The sequence below is a fragment of the Salvelinus alpinus genome, chromosome 5 (assembly GCF_045679555.1).
Source record: "Salvelinus alpinus chromosome 5, SLU_Salpinus.1, whole genome shotgun sequence".
Lineage (NCBI taxonomy): Eukaryota > Metazoa > Chordata > Actinopteri > Salmoniformes > Salmonidae > Salvelinus > Salvelinus alpinus.
In genome coordinates this window covers 18,749,094-18,770,401 of record NC_092090.1, presented here as the reverse complement: position 1 = coordinate 18,770,401, position 21,308 = coordinate 18,749,094, and the positions used below count along the sequence as shown (strand labels likewise).

General features: G+C 44.0%; 2 protein-coding genes and 1 long non-coding RNA gene across 4 annotated transcripts in view; 2 read left to right on the top strand and 1 right to left on the bottom strand.

The window, feature by feature from the left end:
- aldh1a3 (aldehyde dehydrogenase 1 family, member A3) overlaps positions 1-11,600 on the top strand; it is a gene marked incomplete in the record, with an annotated part of 12,880 nt that extends 1,280 nt beyond the window's left edge. Inside the window, 4 exon segments of the mRNA XM_071400835.1 lie at positions 1,530-1,694; positions 4,008-4,165; positions 9,425-9,499; positions 9,656-11,600. Of these exon segments, the coding sequence (XP_071256936.1) occupies positions 1,530-1,694; positions 4,008-4,165; positions 9,425-9,499; positions 9,656-9,725 (468 nt within the window).
- Positions 4,932-21,308, bottom strand: part of LOC139575649 (uncharacterized) — a 38,095-nt gene continuing 21,718 nt past the window's right edge. The window contains exon 4 of the long non-coding RNA XR_011674986.1: positions 4,932-5,024. This is a non-coding gene — a long non-coding RNA (uncharacterized lncRNA). The remainder of the gene's footprint in view (positions 5,025-21,308) is intronic.
- The window catches only part of lrrk1 (leucine-rich repeat kinase 1), a 146,219-nt gene continuing 140,353 nt past the window's right edge, over positions 15,443-21,308 (top strand). The window contains exons 1-2 of one of the 2 annotated variants that reach the window (XM_071400831.1): positions 15,443-15,525; positions 18,598-18,809. In XM_071400831.1, coding sequence (XP_071256932.1) covers positions 18,716-18,809 — 94 coding nt within the window. In that variant the 5' untranslated portion in view covers positions 15,443-15,525; positions 18,598-18,715. Of the gene's footprint in view, positions 15,650-18,597; positions 18,810-21,308 lie in introns of both variants that reach the window. The other variant, XM_071400830.1, reaches the window with a different exon arrangement.

Genomic DNA, 21,308 nt, shown 5'->3' with positions numbered 1-21,308 from the left:
GTGAGTGTGTATACGGTGTGTATATATAGTCTAGTGAGTGTGTATATATAGTCTAGTTAGTGTGTATACGGTGTGTATATATAGTCTAGTGAGTGTGTATACGGTGTGTATATATAGTCTAGTGAGTGTGTATACGGTGTGTGTATATATAGTCTAGTGAGTGTGTATACGGTGTGTATATATAGTCTAGTGAGTGTGTATATATAGTCTAGTGAGTGTGTATACGGTGTGTATATATAGTCTAGTGAGTGTGTATATATAGTCTAGTGAGTGTGTATACGGTGTGTGTATATATAGTCTAGTGAGTGTGTATATATAGTGTAGTGAGTGTGTATACGGTGTTTACATAAAGTCTAGTGAGTGTGCATAGGGTCAGTGCAAGACAGAGTCAGTGCAGATAGTTTGGGAACCATTAGTTGACTATTTAGCAGCCTGGCTATTCAGCAGTGTTATGGTTTTGGGGTAGAAGCTGCCTTGGAGCCTGTTGGTCCGAGAGCCGATGCTCGGGTACCGTTTGCCGGACGGTAGCAGAGTGAACAGTCTATGGCTTGGGTGGTTGGAGTCTTTGGCAATTATTCACCATTAGATCAGTTCCCAACTTTGGACCAAATCCTACAGATGTAGGATCTTAATTTGAGCCAGTTTGCTACGGCAGGAAAATCATCCTGCAGCAACAGGAAATGTGAATTATTATGTGGATTTGGTTAATGGACATTTTTGTAGGGGGTTGATACATTTTTTGTTAGGGAAAATCAAGTCTGACATTTCTAAGTGAAAATTACAAACTTTAGAAGCATTTTTAATACTCCAAAAGTTTGCATTTCCTGTGGTGCAGGAAAATTCTCAGTAACAAAAAAGTGAACTTGAGAGATGTGTGCTTAACTCAGATATTCATGTAAGTCATGCAGGGAAGTCAATCAAATATTATCTTAAGTTAACCGTGCAGGACACAATTTAGGATTCAGTCCTTTACTTTTAGTCTACAGCTGACAGCATGAGAAGATGTGGGACAGTTACAGAACGTATCCTTCAGGTCTTTTCTGACAGAAACGTAGTTTCCATTACGCCGTTGGTTATCAACGTGGGCTATCAGTATGGGTTCACTAAAGATCACTTGTGGTGGGAGCAGAAAATCTCCCATTATTTTTCTAGCTGTTCTTTCTTTCTTTTGCTCCTGTGGCAGCTTTGGATGTGTGTAAATGAATACTCCCTTTATAGCCATTACTTTACCTTTTGTGTAATGACATCACCCTGCCTGCCTCTAACTCCCTCCCTCCCTCCCTCCCTCCCTCCCTCCCTCCCTCCCTCCCTCCCTCCCTCCCTCCCTCCCTCCCTCCCTCCCTCCCTCTCTCCTGCCCTCCCTCCCTCCCTCCCTCCCTCCCTCCCTCCCTCCCTCCCTCCCTCCCTCCCTCTCTCCCTCCCTCCCTCCCTCCCTCCCTCCCTCCCTCCCTCCCTCCCTCCCTCCCTCCCTCCCTCCCTCCCTCCCTCCCTCATCTCCTCTCATCTCCTATCTTCCCCTGTTCCTCCAGATTGACCAGAAGCAGTTTGATAAGATACTGGAGTTGATTGACAGCGGGAAGAAGGAGGGAGCCAAACTGGAGTGTGGAGGCGTGGCCATGGAGGACACAGGCCTCTACATACAGCCCGCCGTATTCTCCCATGTCAAGGACCACATGCGCATCGCCAAGGAAGAGGTGAGAGATCCAAATTCTGATCTATGTTCAGTTTTGTGATTTTCTTGTCAGATGGTTAAGGTTAGGATTGGGGGATGATGCATCCGTCCACCCAAATGCTGCCTGAAGAAGACTCTAACAGTCGAAACCTGTCCTGATATTAATTATAAACTGGGTGGTTCGAGTCCTGAATGTTGATTGACTGACAGCCGTGGTACTGTATATCAGACCGTATACCACGGGTATGACAAAATATGTATTTTTACTGCTCTGATTACATTGTTAACCAGTTTATAGTAGCACTAAGGCACCTCGGGTGTTTGTGGTATATGGCCAATATACCACGGCTAAGGGCTGTATCGAGGCACTCCGTGTTACGTCGTGTGTAAGAACAGCCCTTAGCCATGGTATATATACCACACTCCCTCTGGCCTTATTGCTTAAATATACCACAGGCAGATCATTCTGTTCTCTGTATATAATACCTGTAAATAGTCAACTGAACTTTTTCTGCATCGTAATGGCCGCCTACTGTGTCTTTGTTCTGTGATTGGAGGAAGGAAAGCTGATCCTAGATCTGTGATCTGTGTCTATGGGAACTTCTACCCAGAGCTAGGGGTTTCTGATGTTGGCTTTACAGTGATTTCATTCATAAAAATGAGAACGCCACCACTGGTCCAGGCAGTTTTGTTGTATACCACTGCCATCTTCTGGTGGTGTGGTTGAAGTGCAGGTTCAGACAACTGTATATCTATGGTTCAAACAAGGTCATAGGCATAGAGATGGATGGAGGGCGCTTCTTTACATCTGTGGCATAATGGCTTCTGTGACAGCATGGCCAGCGCCATGTAGATCTTTCTCCAATTGAAAGTAGTCCATTTATTCTTGTTTTTCTTCTATGAGTCGGTAGATAAACTGAAAGTGTGTATACTGCCACCTGGAGTGTGTTTTCTAAACAGGCTTAAAGCCAAGGTTGGTGATTTAATGCCACCTGCCATTCATTGGCTGATCCCTCCTGCTGACCTGGATAGAATTCTGCGATCCTTCCTTAACCTATAGAAAGGTCCACCCAATTGACTACTTTAAAATGGTAAAAGTGCTCAATGGATCTGCCCATGCTAAAACTGGCTTTGTGGTATTAGAGCTGTCTATCCAAGTCTATGGTCATGGTAAAGCAGGATCATATCATAGAAATACATAGAGGACTCTAGTGGCCAAAAGCTTTTTTAGCATGGGCAGCGCTATTGAGGACTTTCACCATTTTTAAGTAGTCAATTGGGTGGGACTTCCTATGGGTTAAGGAAGGATCACATCATTCCATCCAGGTCATCAGGAGGGATCAGTAGATGATGTATAATCGTGAACAAACATTCCATTACTATAGGTGGCAGTAAATTGCCAACCTTGGCTTTATATCTGTTCAAACAACACACTGCAGGTGAAAAGATGGCGCCGAAGAACATGGCTGACCTTTTACATTCTCCCAACCAATTGTGCTATTTATAGCCTCATTATTGTTATTCTTATTGTGTTACTTTTTATTCTTATTTTTTACTTTGGTAAATATTATCTTAACTATTCTTGAACTGCACTGTTGGTTGAGGGCTTGTAAGTAAGCATTTCACAGTAAGGTCTACACTTGTTGTATTCGGCGCATGTGACAAATAAAGTTTGATTTGAAGTATGCAGCCTTTTAGTTTGTTTACCAACTCATCAAATTAGTAGAGGAAGAAAATGTACTACTTAAAAATGGAGATGGCCTCAATGGCACTACCCATGCCCCCACAGACGCCATAATGTGGCAGATGCAATGTTACATCCTCTAACTATCTCTATGGGTTGTATTCACTAGACACCAAACGGAAGAAAATGGACTGACACAGGGAGGAATTGAACCTGTCAAATAACAAACGCTTGTTTTTTAAATTATTCATCTTAATATGAGCCAAGGCTATTCTGATTGGTGCTGATTGATCCTACAGACATTTATTTGGACACAACATTGACAGGGTTCAACAGTGAAGTTCAACATTTTTTAATAAAACATTTTCTCCACATTATTCATCAAATCCAAGTCAATCCAAATTGGGCGTTGAAATGACACCTGTGGCCTGTGAGGCTTTGCTTTATCCTTCTCCTGCTGACCATGGCCTGTTTGAATACATAACAAACATACCTGTCTCTCCTCCTTGAGGTAATCACTGATCCAACAAACTGATAGGTGTAAGCAATTACCAATTACCAGCCATGTCACATCAGGGATTTCTTCAAAGGAGGGCAGTAGGAAGGATGCATTTGAACAGGGCATGTAATCTTCTCCATGACCCCATCCAGATCTTCGGCCCGGTCCAGTGTATATTCCGCTTCAAGAGCCAGCAGGAGGCCATAGAGAGAGCCAACAGTACGGAGTACGGCTTGGCTTCTGCCGTGTTCACACGCAATCTGGACCGGGCTCTCTCTGTGTCTGCCGCCCTGGAGACTGGCACCGTCTGGTAGGTTACTGTTAACTCCTGAACAATGGTACCATGCTAGTATCACTACATATGACTACAGCAACAACTATTAGCTACTACTATTACCATCCTAACAATTCAATACTAGTACTAATATCCAAAATAGTGTAAGGATGAGAACTGGATGTTAGTGATTGATTAGTAATGCCTGACAAGTTCCTATAAATACTGTAGGATAGTCCCATAGAGATAGAGCGCTCATCTTTGTATCTGTGACAGAATGGGCAGCGCCATTGAGGCTATCTTCATTTTAAAGTAGTCAATTTGGTTCTTCCCGATTGGCTGAACCCTCCTGATGACCCGGTTGGACATGACTCCAACAGGGTCACCAGGAGGGATCAGCCAATGAAGTTGGAAGTCCAACCCAGTTGACTACATTAAAATGGTGGAAGCCCTCAATGGCGCTGCCCATGCTAATACAGCCTTTAGGCCTCTATAATTCTCTATGGTTAGTCCTCTCTCCTGCAGACAGACTAGTTGACATGAGGCTCGCTACCACCACTACTACTACCACTACTACTAATAATATTACTGCTACCACTACTACCACTACTACTACTGTTACCATTGGCCCAAAGCCAACCACTACTCCTTACCATTACTACTTTATTATTCATTTACTCCATGTGCTGCTAACTACTACTTTCTACAGTACAACTTCTATTAGCATTTTACCAATGTACTCCCTATTCACTCTGACTCCGAATCCTCTACTTATACCTCTTCATGTGAGAACACAGCTGTAGCTGCACCTTGTGGCCACAAGATAGAGCCAGGTAGATAGGTAGGTATCCCAGACGAGCCAGGTAGATAGGTAGGTATCCCAGACGAAGCTCCTCTGTGTGGCAGTGAGAGAGGGACAAGGAGTGGGAGAGAAAAAGGAAGAGATCTTTATTTATTTATTTTTATTTCACCTTTATTTAACCAGGTAGGCTAGTTGAGAACAAGTTCTCATTTACAACTGCAACCTGGCCAAGATAAAGCAAAGCAATTCGACACATACAACAACACAGAGTTACACATGGAATAAACAAAACATAGTCAATAATACAGTAGAAAAAAGAACAAAGTCTATATACAGTGAGTGCAAATGAGGTAAGATATGGGAGTTAAGGCAATAAATAGGCCATGGTGGCGAATAATTACAATATAGCAATTAAACACTGGAATAGTAGATGTGCAGAAGATGAATGTGCAAGTAGAGATACTGGGGTGCAAAGGAGCAAAATAAATAAATACAGTATGGGGATGAGGTAGATAGATGGGCTGTTTACAGATGGGGTATGTACAGGTGCAGTGATCTGTGAGCTGCTCTGACAGCTGGTGCTTAAAGCTAGTGAGGGAGATATGAGTCTCCAGCTTCAGTGAATTTTGCAGTTCGTTCCAGTCATTGGCAGCAGAGAACTGGAAGGAAAGGTGACCAAAGGAGGAATTGACTTTGGGGGTGACCAGTGAGATATACCTGCTGGAGCGCGTGCTACGAGTGGGTGCTGCTATGGTGACCAGTGAGCTGAGATAAGGCGGGGCTTTACCTAGCAGAGACTTGTAGATAACTTGTAGCCAGTGGGTTTGGCTACGAGTATGAAGCGAGGGCCAACCAACGAGAGCGTACAGGTCGCAGTGGTGGGTAGTGTATGGGGCTTTGGTGACAAAACGGATGGCACTGTGATAGACTGCATCCAATTTGTTGAGTAGAGTGTTGGAGGCTATTTTATCGATGACATCGCCAAAGTCGAGGATCGGTAGGATGGTCAGTTTTACGAGGGTATGTTTGGCAGCATGAGTGAAGGATGCTTTGTTGCGATATAGGAAGCCGATTCTAGATTTAATTTTGGATTGGAGATGCTTAATGTGAGTCTGGAAGGAGAGTTTACAGTCTAACCAGACACCTAGGTATTTGTAGTTGTCCACGTATTCTAAGTCAGAGCCGTCCAGAGTAGTGATGCTGGACGGGCGGGCAGGTGCGGGCAGTGATCGATTAAATAGCATGCATTTAGTTTTACTTGCATATAAGAGCAGTTGGAGGCCATGGAAGGAGAGTTGTATGGCATTGAAGCTCGTCTGGAGGTTAGTTAACACAGTGCTCAAAGAGGGGCCAGAAGTATACAGAATGGTGTCGTCTGCGTAGAGGTGGATCAAAGAATCACCAGCAGCAAGAGCGACATCATTGATGTATACAGAGAAGAGAGTCGGCCCGAGAATTGAACCCTGTGTCTCCCCCATAGAGACTACCAGAGGTCCGGACAACAGGCCCTCCGATTTGACACACTGAACTCTATCAGAGAAGTAGTTGGTAAACCAGGCGAGGCAATCATTTGAGAAACCAAGGCTGTCGAGTCTGCCAATAAGAATGTGGTGATTGACAGAGTCGAAAGCCTCGGCCAGGTTGATGAATACGGCTGCGCAGTAATGTTTCTTATCAATGGCGGTTATGATGTCGTTTAGGACCTTGAGCGTGGCTGAGGTGCACCCATCACCAGCTCTGAAACAAGATTGCATAGCGGAGAAGGTACAGTGGGATTCGAAAATGGTCGGTAATCTGTTTGTTAACTTGGCTTTCGAAGACCTTAGAAAGACAGGGTAGAATAGATATAGGTCTGTAGCAGTTTGGGTCTAGAGTGTCACCCCCTTTGAAGAGGGGGATGACCGCGGCAGCTTTCCAATCTTTGGGAATCTCAGACGATACGAAAGAGAGTTTGAACAGGCTAGTAATAGGGGTTGCAACAATTTTGTCAGATAATTTTAGAAAGAGAAGGGCCAGATTGTCTAGCCCGGCTGATTTGTAGGGGTCCAGATTTTGCAGCTCTTTCAGAACATCAGCTATCTGGATTTGGGTGAAGGAGAAATGGTGGGGGCTTGGGCAGGTTGCTGTGGAGGGTACCGGGCAGTTGGCCGGGGTAGGGGTAGCCAGGTGGAATGCATGGCCAGCCGTAGAGAAATGCTTATTGAAATTCTCAATTATAGTGGATTTATCGGTGGTAACAGCATTTCCTAGCCTCAGAGCAGTGGGCAGCTGGGAGGAGGTGCTCTTATTCTCCATGGACTTTACAGTGTCCCAGAACTTTTTTGAGTTTGTACTACATGATGCAAATTTCTGTTTGAAAAAGCTAGCCTTAGCTTTCCTAACTGCCTGCCTGTGTATATTTGTTCATAACTTAGCTGAAAAGTTGCATATCACGGGGGCTATTCGAAGCTAATGCAGAACGCCACAGGATGTTTTTGTGCTGGTCAAGGGCAGACAGGTCTGGAGTGAACCAAGGGCTATATCTATTCCTGGTTCAATTTTTTTTTGGAATAGAGCATGCTTATTTAAGATGGTGAGGAAGGCACTTTTAAAGAATAACCAGGCATCCTCTACTGACGGGATGAGGTCAATGTCATTCCAGGATACCCCGGGCAGGTCGATTAAGAAAGGCTTGCTCGCTGAAGTGTTTTAGGGAGCGTTTGACAGTGATGAGGGGTGGTCGTTTGATCGCAGACCCATTACGGATGCAGGCAATGAGGCAGTGATCGCTGAGATCTTGATTGAAAACAGCAGAGGTGTATTTGGAGGGCGAGTTAGTTAGGATGATATCTATGAGGGTGCCGGTGTTTACGGATTTGGGATTGTACCTGGTTGGTTCATTGATAATTTGTGTAAGATTGAGGGCATCAAGCTTAGATTGTAGGATGGCCGGGGTGTTAAGCATGTCCCAGTTTAGGTCATCTAGTAGCACGAGCTCAGAAGATAGATGGGGGGGGCAATCAATTCACATATGGTGTCGAGGGCACAGCTGGGGGCAGAGGGTGGTCTATAGCAAGCGGCAACGGTGAGAGACTTGTTTCTGGAAAGGTGAGTTTTTAGAAGTAGAAGCTCGAATTGTTTGGGTACAGACCTGGATAGTAAGACAGAACTCTGCAGGCTATCTTTGCAGTAGATTGCAACACCGCCCCCTTTGGCAGTTCTATCTTGGCGGAAAATGTTATAGTTAGGAATGGAGATTTCAGGGTTTTTGATGGTTTTCCTAAATCAGGATTCAGACACGGCTAAGACATCCGGGTTGGCAGAGTGTGCTAAAGCAAGTGAGTAAAACAAACTTAGGGAGTAGGCTTCTAATGTTAACATGCATGAAACCAAGGCTTTTACGGTTACAGAAGTCAACAAATGAGAGTACCTGGGGAGTGGAAGTGGAGCTAGGCACTGCAGGACCTGGATTAACCTCTACATCACCAGAGGAACAGAGGAGAAGTAGGATAAGGGTACGGCTAAAGGCTATACGAACTGGCCGTCTAGCACGTTCGGAACAGAGAGTAAAAGGAGCAGGTTTCTGGGCACGATAGCATAGATTCAAGGCATAGTGTACAGACAACGGTAAGGTAGGATGTGAGTACATTGGAGGTAAACCTAGGCATTGAGTAATGATGAGAGAGATATAGTCTCTAGAGACGTTTAAACCAGGTGATGTCATCGCATATGTAGGAGGTGGAACAACATGGTTGTTTAAGGCATATTGAGCAGGGCTAGAGGCTCTACAGTGAAATAAGACAGTAATCACTAACCAGGACAGTAATGGACGAGGCATATTGATATTAGAGAGAGGCATGCGTAGCCAAGTGATCGTATGGGTCCAGTGAGTGGTTGGGCTGGCTGGGGACACGGCGATTCAGACAGTTAGCAGGCCAGGGCTAACAAGCTAGCAGTTAGCAGACCGGGGCTAGCAAGCTAGCAGTTAGCAGACCGGGGCTAGCAAGATAGCAGTTAGCAGACCGGGGCTAGCAAGTTAGCAGAAGGGCCTTTGGGGGATGTCGTGATGGAGGAAAGTCTGTTTTTGCCTCCTCGTGCGGTGACGTCGTGGATTAGTAGGGTTCCAAGTAGCTCTAGATAGCTAGCAGGCCGCGGTTAGCAGAATGGGCCTTCAGCGGTCGTCGCGCCTGAGTGGCCTGTTGGAATCCTCGGGCAGATTATGTCTGTATTCCAGTCGTAGAGGATCGGCGGGGTTCCATGCCCCATACCGGCAGTAGAAGGGGTCTGGATATTGTAGCCCAGGAGTGGGCTTCGGTGGTAGCCCAGGAGCCCTAGCCGGGCTAGCTTCAGGCTAATTTGTGCTTGCTCCGGGATGGAAACGCTAGCCAGGAGTAGTCACCCGGGATTGCGGTTAGCTAGTTGCGAAGATCCAGATGAAAAGGTTGAGTTTGCGGTAGGAATCCGTTAACCTCTCTCACTCACTCTCTCTCACTTTCTGTCTCTCTCTCTCTCAGGGTAAACTGCTATAACGCCCTCCATGCCCAGGCACCATTCGGAGGATACAAAATGTCAGGCAATGGACGAGAGCTGTAAGAGTCACTTCTCTTCAACACTATGTGTGATGAAAGGGTTTACTAGTTTGTTTACCCAAACTTTACACTTTTGCACATTTTTAACACAATGTGAATGATTAGAACAATACAAATGAATTAGTATTTATTAACCTTTGTATTTTGATTCCTCAGGGGTGAGTATGCATTGGCAGAGTACTCTGAGGTGAAAGCTGTGACCATCAAACTGACTGAGACACTGTGAGTGACACAGGAGAGACCACAAACCACTACTAGAGCCCAGCCCAGCACTACTCTGTCATCAACTCAGGCTGTGTTCCAACACTCTGAAGCCACTCCCTTTCCTCATCTTCTTGTCTCCTTTCCTTTATCACCTTTGGTCATAAAGAGTTTGATTTGTGCGTGTGCTGTGCTCAAATCCTATTCAACGCCTATTTCACCTATCACTCAAAGTCATAAGGTGAAAAAGCCAAGGAAAGGACGCCATCGAAGGGTGTTGGGACACTGGAGTGGCTTGAAGTGGCTTTCTTTCCTTGGCAAATCAAAGGAGACAAGGAGAGGTGGCCAATCTGGAAGTGAATTGGGACGCAGCCAAACCCTATTAGAGTTTCAGACCCTCCCACAGCTCTATTGCTCCAGGGGTGTATTCATAGGAACCAATTGGAAGCAAACTGGACGAAATGGGAGGGACCTACCTGGATTTGTCAAATAGAAATTGCTACGGTTTGCAACATTTTACACTAATGAATACACCCCAGCCCTTTACAATACCACAGCACTTCAGAGCTTCACTAATGCCCGCCAATATATGTGTTGTACAATTTTGAACCGTCTTTGTCACCAGTCCCATAGTAGAACGTCACCAGTCCCATAGTAGAACGTGGGCCGTGTTCGGCAGAGCACAACATTGTGGAACATTCAGATAAAAATATATTATGTAGAACAAACATGCCTCTCAGATTTGTAGAATATGGAATCACCACGTCAGCTCTAGTCATAGCATTTCTATCTGCAATGTTCCACAACGTTTGCCTACACTGAACGCAGCCCGGTTTATGCCTATGCTACTGTCTATCTATGTGGGTTTCATGTACAGAAATGAATGTGAGGAATCATTTAAAAAAAAATGTGTTTCTTAATTTTGGGTTTTCTGATATGAATGTTCTTCTCTCATTATGAGGAGCATTTTCTCCCTTTTCAAATGGTGGAATGAATTTTGATTCCCGTTCCAAACAAGGTAATATTTACCTCCTATTTTTTTACTTTCTAATGCCCAGAAGAAAGACATGTTTTTAATCCACTACAATAACAATATATAGGTCTAGTACTGTACTAGCAAACCTTAACTGGCATTTTAACACTTTTAAACACTTTACATTGTGTTGCATTTGGATCCGTGTACAATATCTTTCAGAGTTGTATGACTTTGCTCATCTATAAGGTCTTGACCAGGGTGGCAACATTCTGCTAACTTTACCAAAATTCCCAGGTTTCACAGAACTACTGGTCAGATTCAGGGATTGCTGGAAAACCTGGGAATTTTCTGAAAGTGAACAGAATTTTGCAGCACTAGTCTTGACTCCTGAGTACTGTTATTAACATATTGTTATGTCTTGGGTGACGATACCCCTGATGATGTTTGTATGCTTTGTGCTTTTATTGAACTAAATGTAGGAAGTTTTGCAAATGGTTTGATGGAATGTATTTCTTTGCAATACATATGGGGCTGGTTTCCCAAACTAAAACAACATTTCAATGGAGATTCTCATTTGAGATTTGTGTTTAATCCAAGCACTCGGCTTAATCTGTGTCTGGGAAACCGAAGCCTAATTCAATAAGATAAAACATGGGGGTTGTGTCCTATTGGTGTTTTTAATGGTATAACAATGCTACTGAAAACTGCCATTATGTTGAAAATACAAGTCATTTGTACTCCAATAATGTCTCAAATGGGAGGTAAACCATTCCTTGTCGTCACAATATGCACCATATGTGAGATGTTACAATGTATAACAAACCACAAGGAAACAAGTAATTCTGTTCATGTTTCATATACTAGTCTCTCACTTTTTATATGGATATTTAAATACACATTTTAAATAAAATAAAATGGAATGTGTTTGTGATTCGTTTGGATTTTCATGTCATACATATAAGATTGTAACACCTCTTGGAGGAAAGCAGTTTCTTGGAATATGGTTACCAGCAACTGCTAGTTAAAAAGGGCAATTAAGGATTCTGTCTGTCTATGTGGTCCCGTGTGGCTCAGTTGGTAGAGCATGGCGCTTGCAACGCCAGGGTTGTGGGTTCATTCCCCACGGGGGGACCAGGATGAATATGTATGAACTTTCCAATTTGTAAGTCGCTCTGGATAAGAGCGTCTGCTAAATGACTTAAATGTAAAATGTAAATGTATCCATTATTTCCTTTAAGAAGTAATTGAGTGCTGCTATATCAAATTCCATTACAGTCCAAGGCAAAATATACCACATTTATTGACAGTTCAGAATTATCACCAAGAAAACATAAAATACAGAGTGAAACATGTACATTTTCCTAGACAAAGTTATCAAATAGCAGAAATGCTTTCAACTAGTTTGACCTCACTCTCTCACACACACACACACACACAGGTTTTGCATGACACTAGTATCGATTGGCTGGCTTTAGGACCACTGCACTGTTGGTTGAGGGCGTGTAAGTAAGCATTTTACAGTAACGTCTACACTTGTTGTATTCGGCGCATGTGACAAATAAAGTTTGATTTGATTTGCTTCGCATTATGAATGCCCTGACTTCTGCAGAGGCCATATCACCTTAAATGCTGCACGGCCAATGCAGACATCGGATTGACCACAGTGGCAGTTTCCTTTGCCAGTCAGTCCTTTTGTATCACTTTCAGAAAGCAGAGACCGTGCCAGTTTCCTTTGCCAGGCAGTCCTTTTGTATCACTTTCAGAAAGCAGAGACCGTGCCAGTTTCCTTTGCCAGGCAGTCCTTTTGTATCACTTTCAGAAAGCAGAGACCGTGCCAGTTTGCTTTGCCAGTCAGCCGTTAAGGCAGTCAGCTTTAATTAGAATTTGATGTCAGCATTTTGAACTCGGCCTTGTAAGCTTTGTTGTAATCCGATGGCCTTTTTGATGACCATTTGAAAGAACAATATAGGCTGTGATAGCTGTAGGCCTAATTGATATGTTCATTCATTTACCCAGTAGGCTAGAGAAATTTTGGTTTCATGTATTAGTCTGAAAATAAACACAGAGCATTTCCCCAAAATACATATGTTTTTGGCTTCAAATACATTAACAATTGACTTTTCTTGCTATAGACCTATTTCATCATCATGCTCTGCTTGCATCTCTAATCCCTGTCTGTAGCCTACCTGTCTCTGGTATAATGCATTTCCACCTCTCTCTCTATCAGTCTTGCTTCCCCATCTTCCTCAATTATAATGAAATATTCTAACAGATCAATCAAAACGTCATTAAATATTGGTAAGTTATTTAGCTATAGTGTAGATGTAGGGCTGTTTCTTTACTGATTACACAGACAGTGCCACTACTGCAATAATATCAGAGAGAGACAAGCTGGCCCGGGGGAAATGTGCGAGCCGCCCCTTTTGTAGGCTGCTATGTTGCAATCAATATTCTCGGTGCCGTCTTGTTCATACAAAATGTTTCAATATTCTCCGAGCAGCTTTGTTCGTTGATACAATGTTTAAATATTCTCCGAGCCACCTTGTTGATACAATGCTTCAATACTCGCAGAATGTTTCCCTTCCCTGGCGAATAATGCAGACAGGCAAATGCTAAAATTAGCGGGAAGCCCATGAGCCAAAGCCGGCGGGAAGCACAGGAGACACTGACACTGTCATAGTACACTGTATGCACCAAGGGTGGCTTCATATAGCCTATAGCAGGAGATTGGCAAATTTTTTCATGTGGAGTGCCAATTTACAATTGATCCTACCATTTCTAAAGATCTGCGTGCAAGTTATGATTTTCATAAGCATTGCAGGCTACCTAACTGTGCCCCAAAAAAGTCTAACTGCCAACAACTAAATAATTACACTGAACAAAAACATGTAATGTGTTGGTTCAGTGTTTCATGAGCTGAAATAAAAGATCCCAGAAATGTTCCATACACACAAAAAGCTTATTTCTCTCAAATTTGGTGCACAATTTGTTTACATCACTGTTAGTGAGCATTTCTCCTTTGCCAAGATAAGCCATCCACCTGACAGGACTGGCATATCAAGAATCTGATTCAACCGCATGATCATTACACAGCTGCACCTTGTGCTGGGGACAATAAAAGGCCACTCTAAAATGTGCAGTTTTGTCACACAACACAATGCCACAGATGTCTCAAGTTTGGAGGGAGTGTGCAATTCGCATGCTGACTGCAACATTGTCCACCAGAGCTGTTGCCAGATAATTGAATGTTCATTTCTCTACCATAAACTGCCTTCAACATCGTTTTAGAGATTTTTACATTACATCCAACTGGCCTCACAACCACAGACCATGTGTATGGCGTGGTGTGGGCGAGCAGTTTGCTGATGTCAACGTTGTGAACAGAGTGCCCCATGGTGGCAGTGGGGTTATGGTATGGCCAGGAATAAGATACGGGACAACGAACACAATTACATTTTATCGATGGCAATGTGAATGGACAGAGATTCCGTGACAAGATTCTGATGCCCATTGTCGTGCCATTCATCCGCTGCCATCACCTCATGTTTCAGCATGATAATGCACGGCCCCATGTCGCAAGGATCTGTACACAATTCCTGGAAGCCGAAAATGTCCCAGTTCTTCCATGGTCTGCATACTCACCAGACATGTCACCCATTGAGCATGTTTGGGATGCTCTGGATCAAAGTGTATGATAGCATGTTCCAGTTCCAGCCAATATCCAGCAACTTTGCTCAGCCATTGTAGAGGAGTGGGACAACATTCCATAGGCCACAATTAACAGCCTATTCAACTCTATGCAAAGGAGATGTGTTGCGCTGTATTAGGCAAACAGTGGTCACATCAGATACTGACTGGTTTTCTGATCCACTCCCTTATCTTTTTAAAGGTATCTGTGACCGACAGATGCATATCTGTATTCCCAGTCATGTGAAATCCATAATTGAGGGCCAAGTGAATGTATTTCAATTGACTGATTTCCTTATAGGAACTGTAACTCAGTAAAATCGTATAAATTGTTTCATGTTGCTTTTATATTTTTGTTCAGTATGTATAGTTGGTATGTATAGATGGTGCTGAATGTACAGAGGCGCTGTCCATTCAGCACCATGCCACGGAGCTCCACCAAGCCTACCTGTACCGAGACGCCGTCCATTCAGCGGTTCTGAATCACGGGCACGGCCTTAACTCACTTTAAAAAGTAATGTGTAGATTTTCCTTTTGTATTTCGTGATTTTCGTCATTCTTTTGTCGAGTTTGTTTGTCTTCATGCGTCCTTGTCAATTGTAGGCCTGATGTAGGCTATTATACATTTGATTTCAATGCATGTGTAGGATTTATCTGGCGTAGTTGGTATTAGTGGTCAGCTGTTTTATGCACTGGTTGCTTTCACCTTGATGTCCGCATTTGAAGTTGGGATGGTTGTGACTTGATAGCGTGTATTATGCATCTATTTCATGTTCACTGTTTGCGCGATTCCACAAGTAAATTAGTCAATTCGTGATGAGGTTGAGTAGTGGTTGACATTGTAGCCTACACGCAGTTCCACATACCTTTAAAACAAATATTGCAATGATAATTAATGCCTGGGGTAATTTGTATTAGTTTTAGCTGTTCTCCAAAATAGCATTTTAGAGTTGAAAAATTACGTATAAATGCAGTAAATGAGCTTCAACCATAGGTTTAGCAGAACTAATGCAACTGGTACAGTAGCATACAGTCATTGTACAGTAGGCTATTCCCATATCCGGGTTATGAGACAGACAGCGTGGTAGGCAGCATCACAGGCTGGAAGTGTTTGGTTTGATGAAATCAGGAAGTTGACGTTTTTCCTTTGCAATCCGTGCTTGTGAGTGTTCCTTCGGCTATTTTGTCTTCGGTTAAACTTTCACTTGTGGATGTATCGAAGTTTAGCCTGTTCAATGCTTTAGAAGCGCAAAATCAGTACAACTCGACAGTGCATGGACAATGCGGTGAGAAAAAATTCCTTATCAACTACACTCATTAACGAGCAACAAGTGCGCACGTTTCGCAAACAAATGTGTCTACTTGCTGGACGCACGTTTGGCACGTTTCAGAGTTTATAAGCCTAATAAAGTCAACGTGTTAAAGAGTCAACACCATGCACACAGTGTGTGGTTTTAAAGATGTGGCATGTGTAAACCAAAGTGAATTAACTGAAGTGTCGTGTGTGTTCAAGGCGGCCAGAAATAGTAACGTCTCTGTTTTTATAGTTCTGTCTGTAGACTAGTGTGTGTTCAAGGTGGCAGAAATAGTAACGTCTCTGTTTTTATAGTTCTGGCTGTAGACTAGTGTGTGTTCAAGGTGGCAGAAATAGTAACGTCTCTGTTTTTATAGTTCTGGCTGTAGACTAGTGTGTGTTCAAGGTAGCAGAAATAGTAACGTCTCTGTTTTTATAGTTCTGTAGACTAGTGTGTGTTCAAGGTGGCCAGAAATAGTAACGTCTCTGTTTTTATAGTTCTGTAGACTAGTGTGTGTTCAAGGTGGCAGAAATAGTAACGTCTCTGTTTTTATAGTTCTGTAAACTAGTGTGTGTTCAAGGTTGCCAGAAATAGTAACGTCTCTGTTTTTATAGTTCTGTAGACTAGTGTGTGTTCAAGGTGGCAGAAATAGTAACGTCTCTGTTTTTATAGTTCTGTAGACTAGTGTGTGTTCAAGGTGGCAGAAATAGTAACGTCTCTGTTTTTATAGTTCTGTAGACTAGTGTGTGTTCAAGGTGGCAGAAATAGTAACGTCTCTGGGTATAATTTGTGGAACTGGGTGGGTATAATTTGTGGAACTGGGTGGGTATAATTTGTGGAACTGGGTGGGTATAATTTGTGGAGCTGGGTGGGTAGAATTTGTGGAACTGGGTGGGTAGAATTTGTGGAACTGGGTGGGTAGAATTTGTGGAACTGGGTGGGTAGAATTTGTGGAGCTGGGTGGGTAGAATTTGTGGAACTGGGTGGGTAGAATTTGTGGAACTGGGTGGGTATAATTTGTGGAACTGGGTGGGTATAATTTGTGGAACTGGGTGGGTAGAATTTGTGGAACTGGGTGGGTATAATTTGTGGAACTGGGTGGGTATAATTTGTGGAACTGGGTGGGTATAATTTGTGGAGCTGGGTGGGTATAATTTGTGGAGCTGGGTGGGTAGAATTTGTGGAACTGGGTGGGTAGAATTTGTGGAACTGGGTGGGTATAATTTGTGGAACTGGGTGGGTATAATTTGTGGAACTGGGTGGGTATAATTTGTGGAACTGGGTGGGTATAATTTGTGGAGCTGGGTGGGTATAATTTGTGGAGCTGGGTGGGTATAATATGTGGAACTGGGTGGGTATAATTTGTGGAACTGGGTGGGTATAATTTGTGGAACTGGGTGGGTATAATTTGTGGAACTGGGTGGGTATAATTTGTGGAACTGGGTGGGTATAATTTGTGGAACTGGGTGGGTATAATTTGTGGAACTGGGTGGGTATAATTTGTGGAACTGGGTGGGTATAATTTGTGGAACTGGGTGGGTATAATTTGTGGAACTGGGTGGGTATAATTTGTGGAACTGGGTGGGTATAATTTGTGGAACTGGGTGGGTATAATTTGTGGAACTGGGTGGGTATAATTTGTGGAGCTGGGTGGGTATAATTTGTGGAGCTGGGTGGGTATAATTTGTGGAACTGGGTGGGTAGAATTTGTGGAACTGGGTGGGTATCATTTGTGGAACTGGGTGGGTATCATTTGTGGAACTGGGTGGGTATAATTTGTGGAACTGGGTGGGTAGAATTTGTGGAACTGGGTGGGTATAATTTGTGGAGCTGGGTGGGTATAATTTGTGGAGCTGGGTGGGTATAATTTGTGGAACTGGGTGGGTATAATTTGTGGAACTGGGTGGGTATAATTTGTGGAACTGGGTGGGTATAATTTGTGGAACTGGGTGGGTATAATTTGTGGAACTGGGTGGGTATAATTTGTGGAACTGGGTGGGTATAATTTGTGGAACTGGGTGGGTATAATTTGTGGAACTGGGTGGGTATAATTTATGGAACTGGGTGGGTATAATTTATGGAACTGGGTGGGTATAATTTGTGGAACTGGGTGGGTATAATTTGTGGAACTGGGTGGGTAGAATTTGTGGAACTGGGTGGGTAGAATTTGTGGAACTGGGTGGGTAGAATTTGTGGAACTGGGTGGGTAGAATTTGTGGAACTGGGTGGGTATAATTTGTGGAACTGGGTGGGTATAATTTGTGGAACTGGGTGGGTATAATTTGTGGAACTGGGTGGGTATAATTTGTGGAACTGGGTGGGTATAATTTATGGAACTGGGTGGGTATAATTTGTGGAACTGGGTGGGTATAATTTATGGAACTGGGTGGGTAGAATTTGTGGAACTGGGTGGGTAGAATTTGTGGAACTGGGTGGGTAGAATTTGTGGAACTGGGTGGGTAGAATTTGTGGAACTGGGTGGGTAGAATTTGTGGAACTGGGTGGGTAGAATTTGTGGAACGTTCCAACAGGAATCTGTTCCAAAAACTGTGTAAAGTACAAGGATGTCAACAAACAACCCATTGAAAGTAGCATGATCAATTCACCTAGCTATGTTTATTGTATATGGGTCAGAAACAATAACAAGTCATAAAAGTTGTAGTATAATGCTTCTCGTACTAGACACAAGTACATTATTCTAATTAAGGCATCTCCACAACTATAGTTGTAAATGTTGGGTGGCAATTTGTGTATCCATTAACTTGTTGTTGTGCAATGTGAGTGTGTGACTGCTTTCACTTTCTCAAGATCAAACCTATGTCTGTCTGCCTGCCTGACTGCCTGCCTGTCTACCTGCCTGCCTGCCTGCCTGTCTGCCTGCCTGCGTTTTGCAGGGCTCTGACTAATGGCCTCTCCCTCTGTCCTCCCTCCTACCACAGCCCATCTCTGACCAGTGTCTTCCACCACACCAGTGACTCAGACTGGGACCAGTCCCACTGACCACCACCACCCTGTACTGGTGCTAGTTCAGTCCTGCCCTGCTGTGGAGGAGGAGGCATGTCCTACTGGTCAGTCGGCCTCTCCAAGGCCACTGGAGGCGCACAGAGCAACAACATGGAGGAACAAGAGAAACAAGATCTTGAACAAGATGGTGAGAGAATTCACTTTTACTCTATTGTACTTATCTCAATGAGTCTTTTCCTTGTTCCTTACATTGGAGGAGAATGTCCAAGGTCCCTCCCATCAGACCTTCAGAGAAGGATATGAGTAGAAAGAATGCAAGGAATCAAGGAACGACGGCTTGATAATGAGCCATAGGCTGGTTCATGTGTTTTCCCTGGTTGTGGTTAGTACTGGAACATTCTTTGTGTGTCTGTGTGTTTCCAGTTCAACCCTCTGCCAAAGTCCTGTGTCACTGTGTCTTGTTGCAGTACCGCTGACAATGTAGCGTTGTTCAATACAGGACCAGTGTGGCTCTCAGGCTACTGGTGAAACATAGAGAGTGTGTGTGTGTGTGTGTGTGCGTGTGTGCGTGTGCGCGTGTGTGTGTGTGCGTGCGTGTGCGTGTGTGCGTACACATTTTACTATACTAGTAAACCAAATAAAATTCAGAGAATGGAGGACATTTCGCCGGTCCTCACTGGTAAAAAGGCTATTCAGGGGTTATGTTTAGGGTTAGCGAAAATATGATTTTGAATGTGAATCAATTGTTGGTCCCCAAAAAGTCCTCACAAGTTTAGTAAGACATTGCTGTGTGTGAGACAAGAGTTCAGTTAGTTCGTCTATGCACCTTGGTTGGACTGGGAGCTAGCATCAGCCAACATTATGATACTGTTTTTAGTAATTTAAAAAAAACTTTATTGTTGGTTCAGGGCTTGTAAATAAGCAGTTCACTGTAAGGTCTACTACACCTGTTGTATTCGGCGCATGGGACAAATGCAATTTGATTTGATTATCCCCTTTAGATACTGTGTTCTGTTAGACTGCTCCCAGATCTGTTTGTGCCATTGGCATAACAATCACCATAGGAGTTGTGAAGACGGCACAACCAGATCTGGGATCAGGTTCCTGTTTCGTGGCAGTCGGAGATGTTTTAACTGAACCAACAGATTCAGAGTGGGTGAGACTCGTCTGTGTCTGAGTGGCGGCTGCTTAAATATAGAAGACAGAAGTGAAACAACAACACTACTGGGTTCAGTCAACAGAAGTGGTGGCAGCAGCACCACTGTATCCTATGCTGCTACTGAAGTCACTGCAGCACCACTGTATCCTATGCTGCTACTGAAGTCACTGCAGCACCACTGTATCCTATGCTGCTACTGAAGTCACTGCAGCACCACTGTATCCTATGCTGCTACTGAAGTCACTGCAGCACCACTGTATCCTATGCTGCTACTGAAGTCACTGCAGCACCACTGTATCCTATGCTGCTACTGAAGTCACAGCAGCACCACTGTATCCTATGCTGCTACTGAAGTCACTGCAGCACCACTGTATCCTATGCTGCTACTGAAGTCACTGCAGCACCACTGTATCCTATGCTGCTACTGAAGTCACTGCAGCACCACTGTATCCTATGCTGCTACTGACGTCACTGCAGCACCACTGTATCCTATGCTGCTACTGAAGTCACAGCAGCACCACTGTATCCTATGCTGCTACTGAAGTCACTGCAGCACCACTGTATCCTATGCTGCTACTGAAGTCACAGCAGCACCACTGTATCCTATGCTGCTACTGAAGTCACTGCAGCACCACTGTATCCTATGCTGCTACTGAAGTCACTGCAGCACCACTGTATCCTATGCTGCTACTGAAGTCACTGCAGCACCACTGTATCCTATGCTGCTACTGAAGTCACTGCAGCACCACTGTATCCTATGCTGCTACTGAAGTCACAGCAGCACCACTGTATCCTATGCTGCTACTGAAGTCACTGCAGCACCACTGTATCCTATGCTGCTACTGAAGTCACTGCAGCACCACTGTATCCTATGCTGCTACTGAAGTCACTGCAGCACCACTGTATCCTATGCTGCTACTGAAGTCACTGCAGCACCACTGTATCCTATGCTGCTACTGAAGTCACTGCAGCACCACTGTATCCTATGCTGCTACTGAAGTCACAGCAGCACCACTGTATCCTATGCTGCTACTGAAGTCACTGCAGCACCACTGTATCCTATGCTGCTACTGAAGTCACTGCAGCACCACTGTATCCTATGCTGCTACTGAAGTCACTGCAGCACCACTGTATCCTATGCTGCTACTGAAGTCACTGCAGCACCACTGTATCCTATGCTGCTACTGAAGTCACAGCAGCACCACTGTATCCTATGCTGCTACTGAAGTCACAGCAGCACCACTGTATCCTATGCTGCTACTGAAGTCACTGCAGCACCACTGTATCCTATGCTGCTACTGAAGTCACTGCAGCACCACTGTATCCTATGCTGCTACTGAAGTCACTGCAGCACCACTGTATCCTATGCTGCTACTGAAGTCACTGCAGCACCACTGTATCCTATGCTGCTACTGAAGTCACTGCAGCACCACTGTATCCTATGCTGCTACTGAAGTCACTGCAGCACCACTGTATCCTATGCTGCTACTGAAGTCACTGCAGCACCACTGTATCCTATGCTGCTAC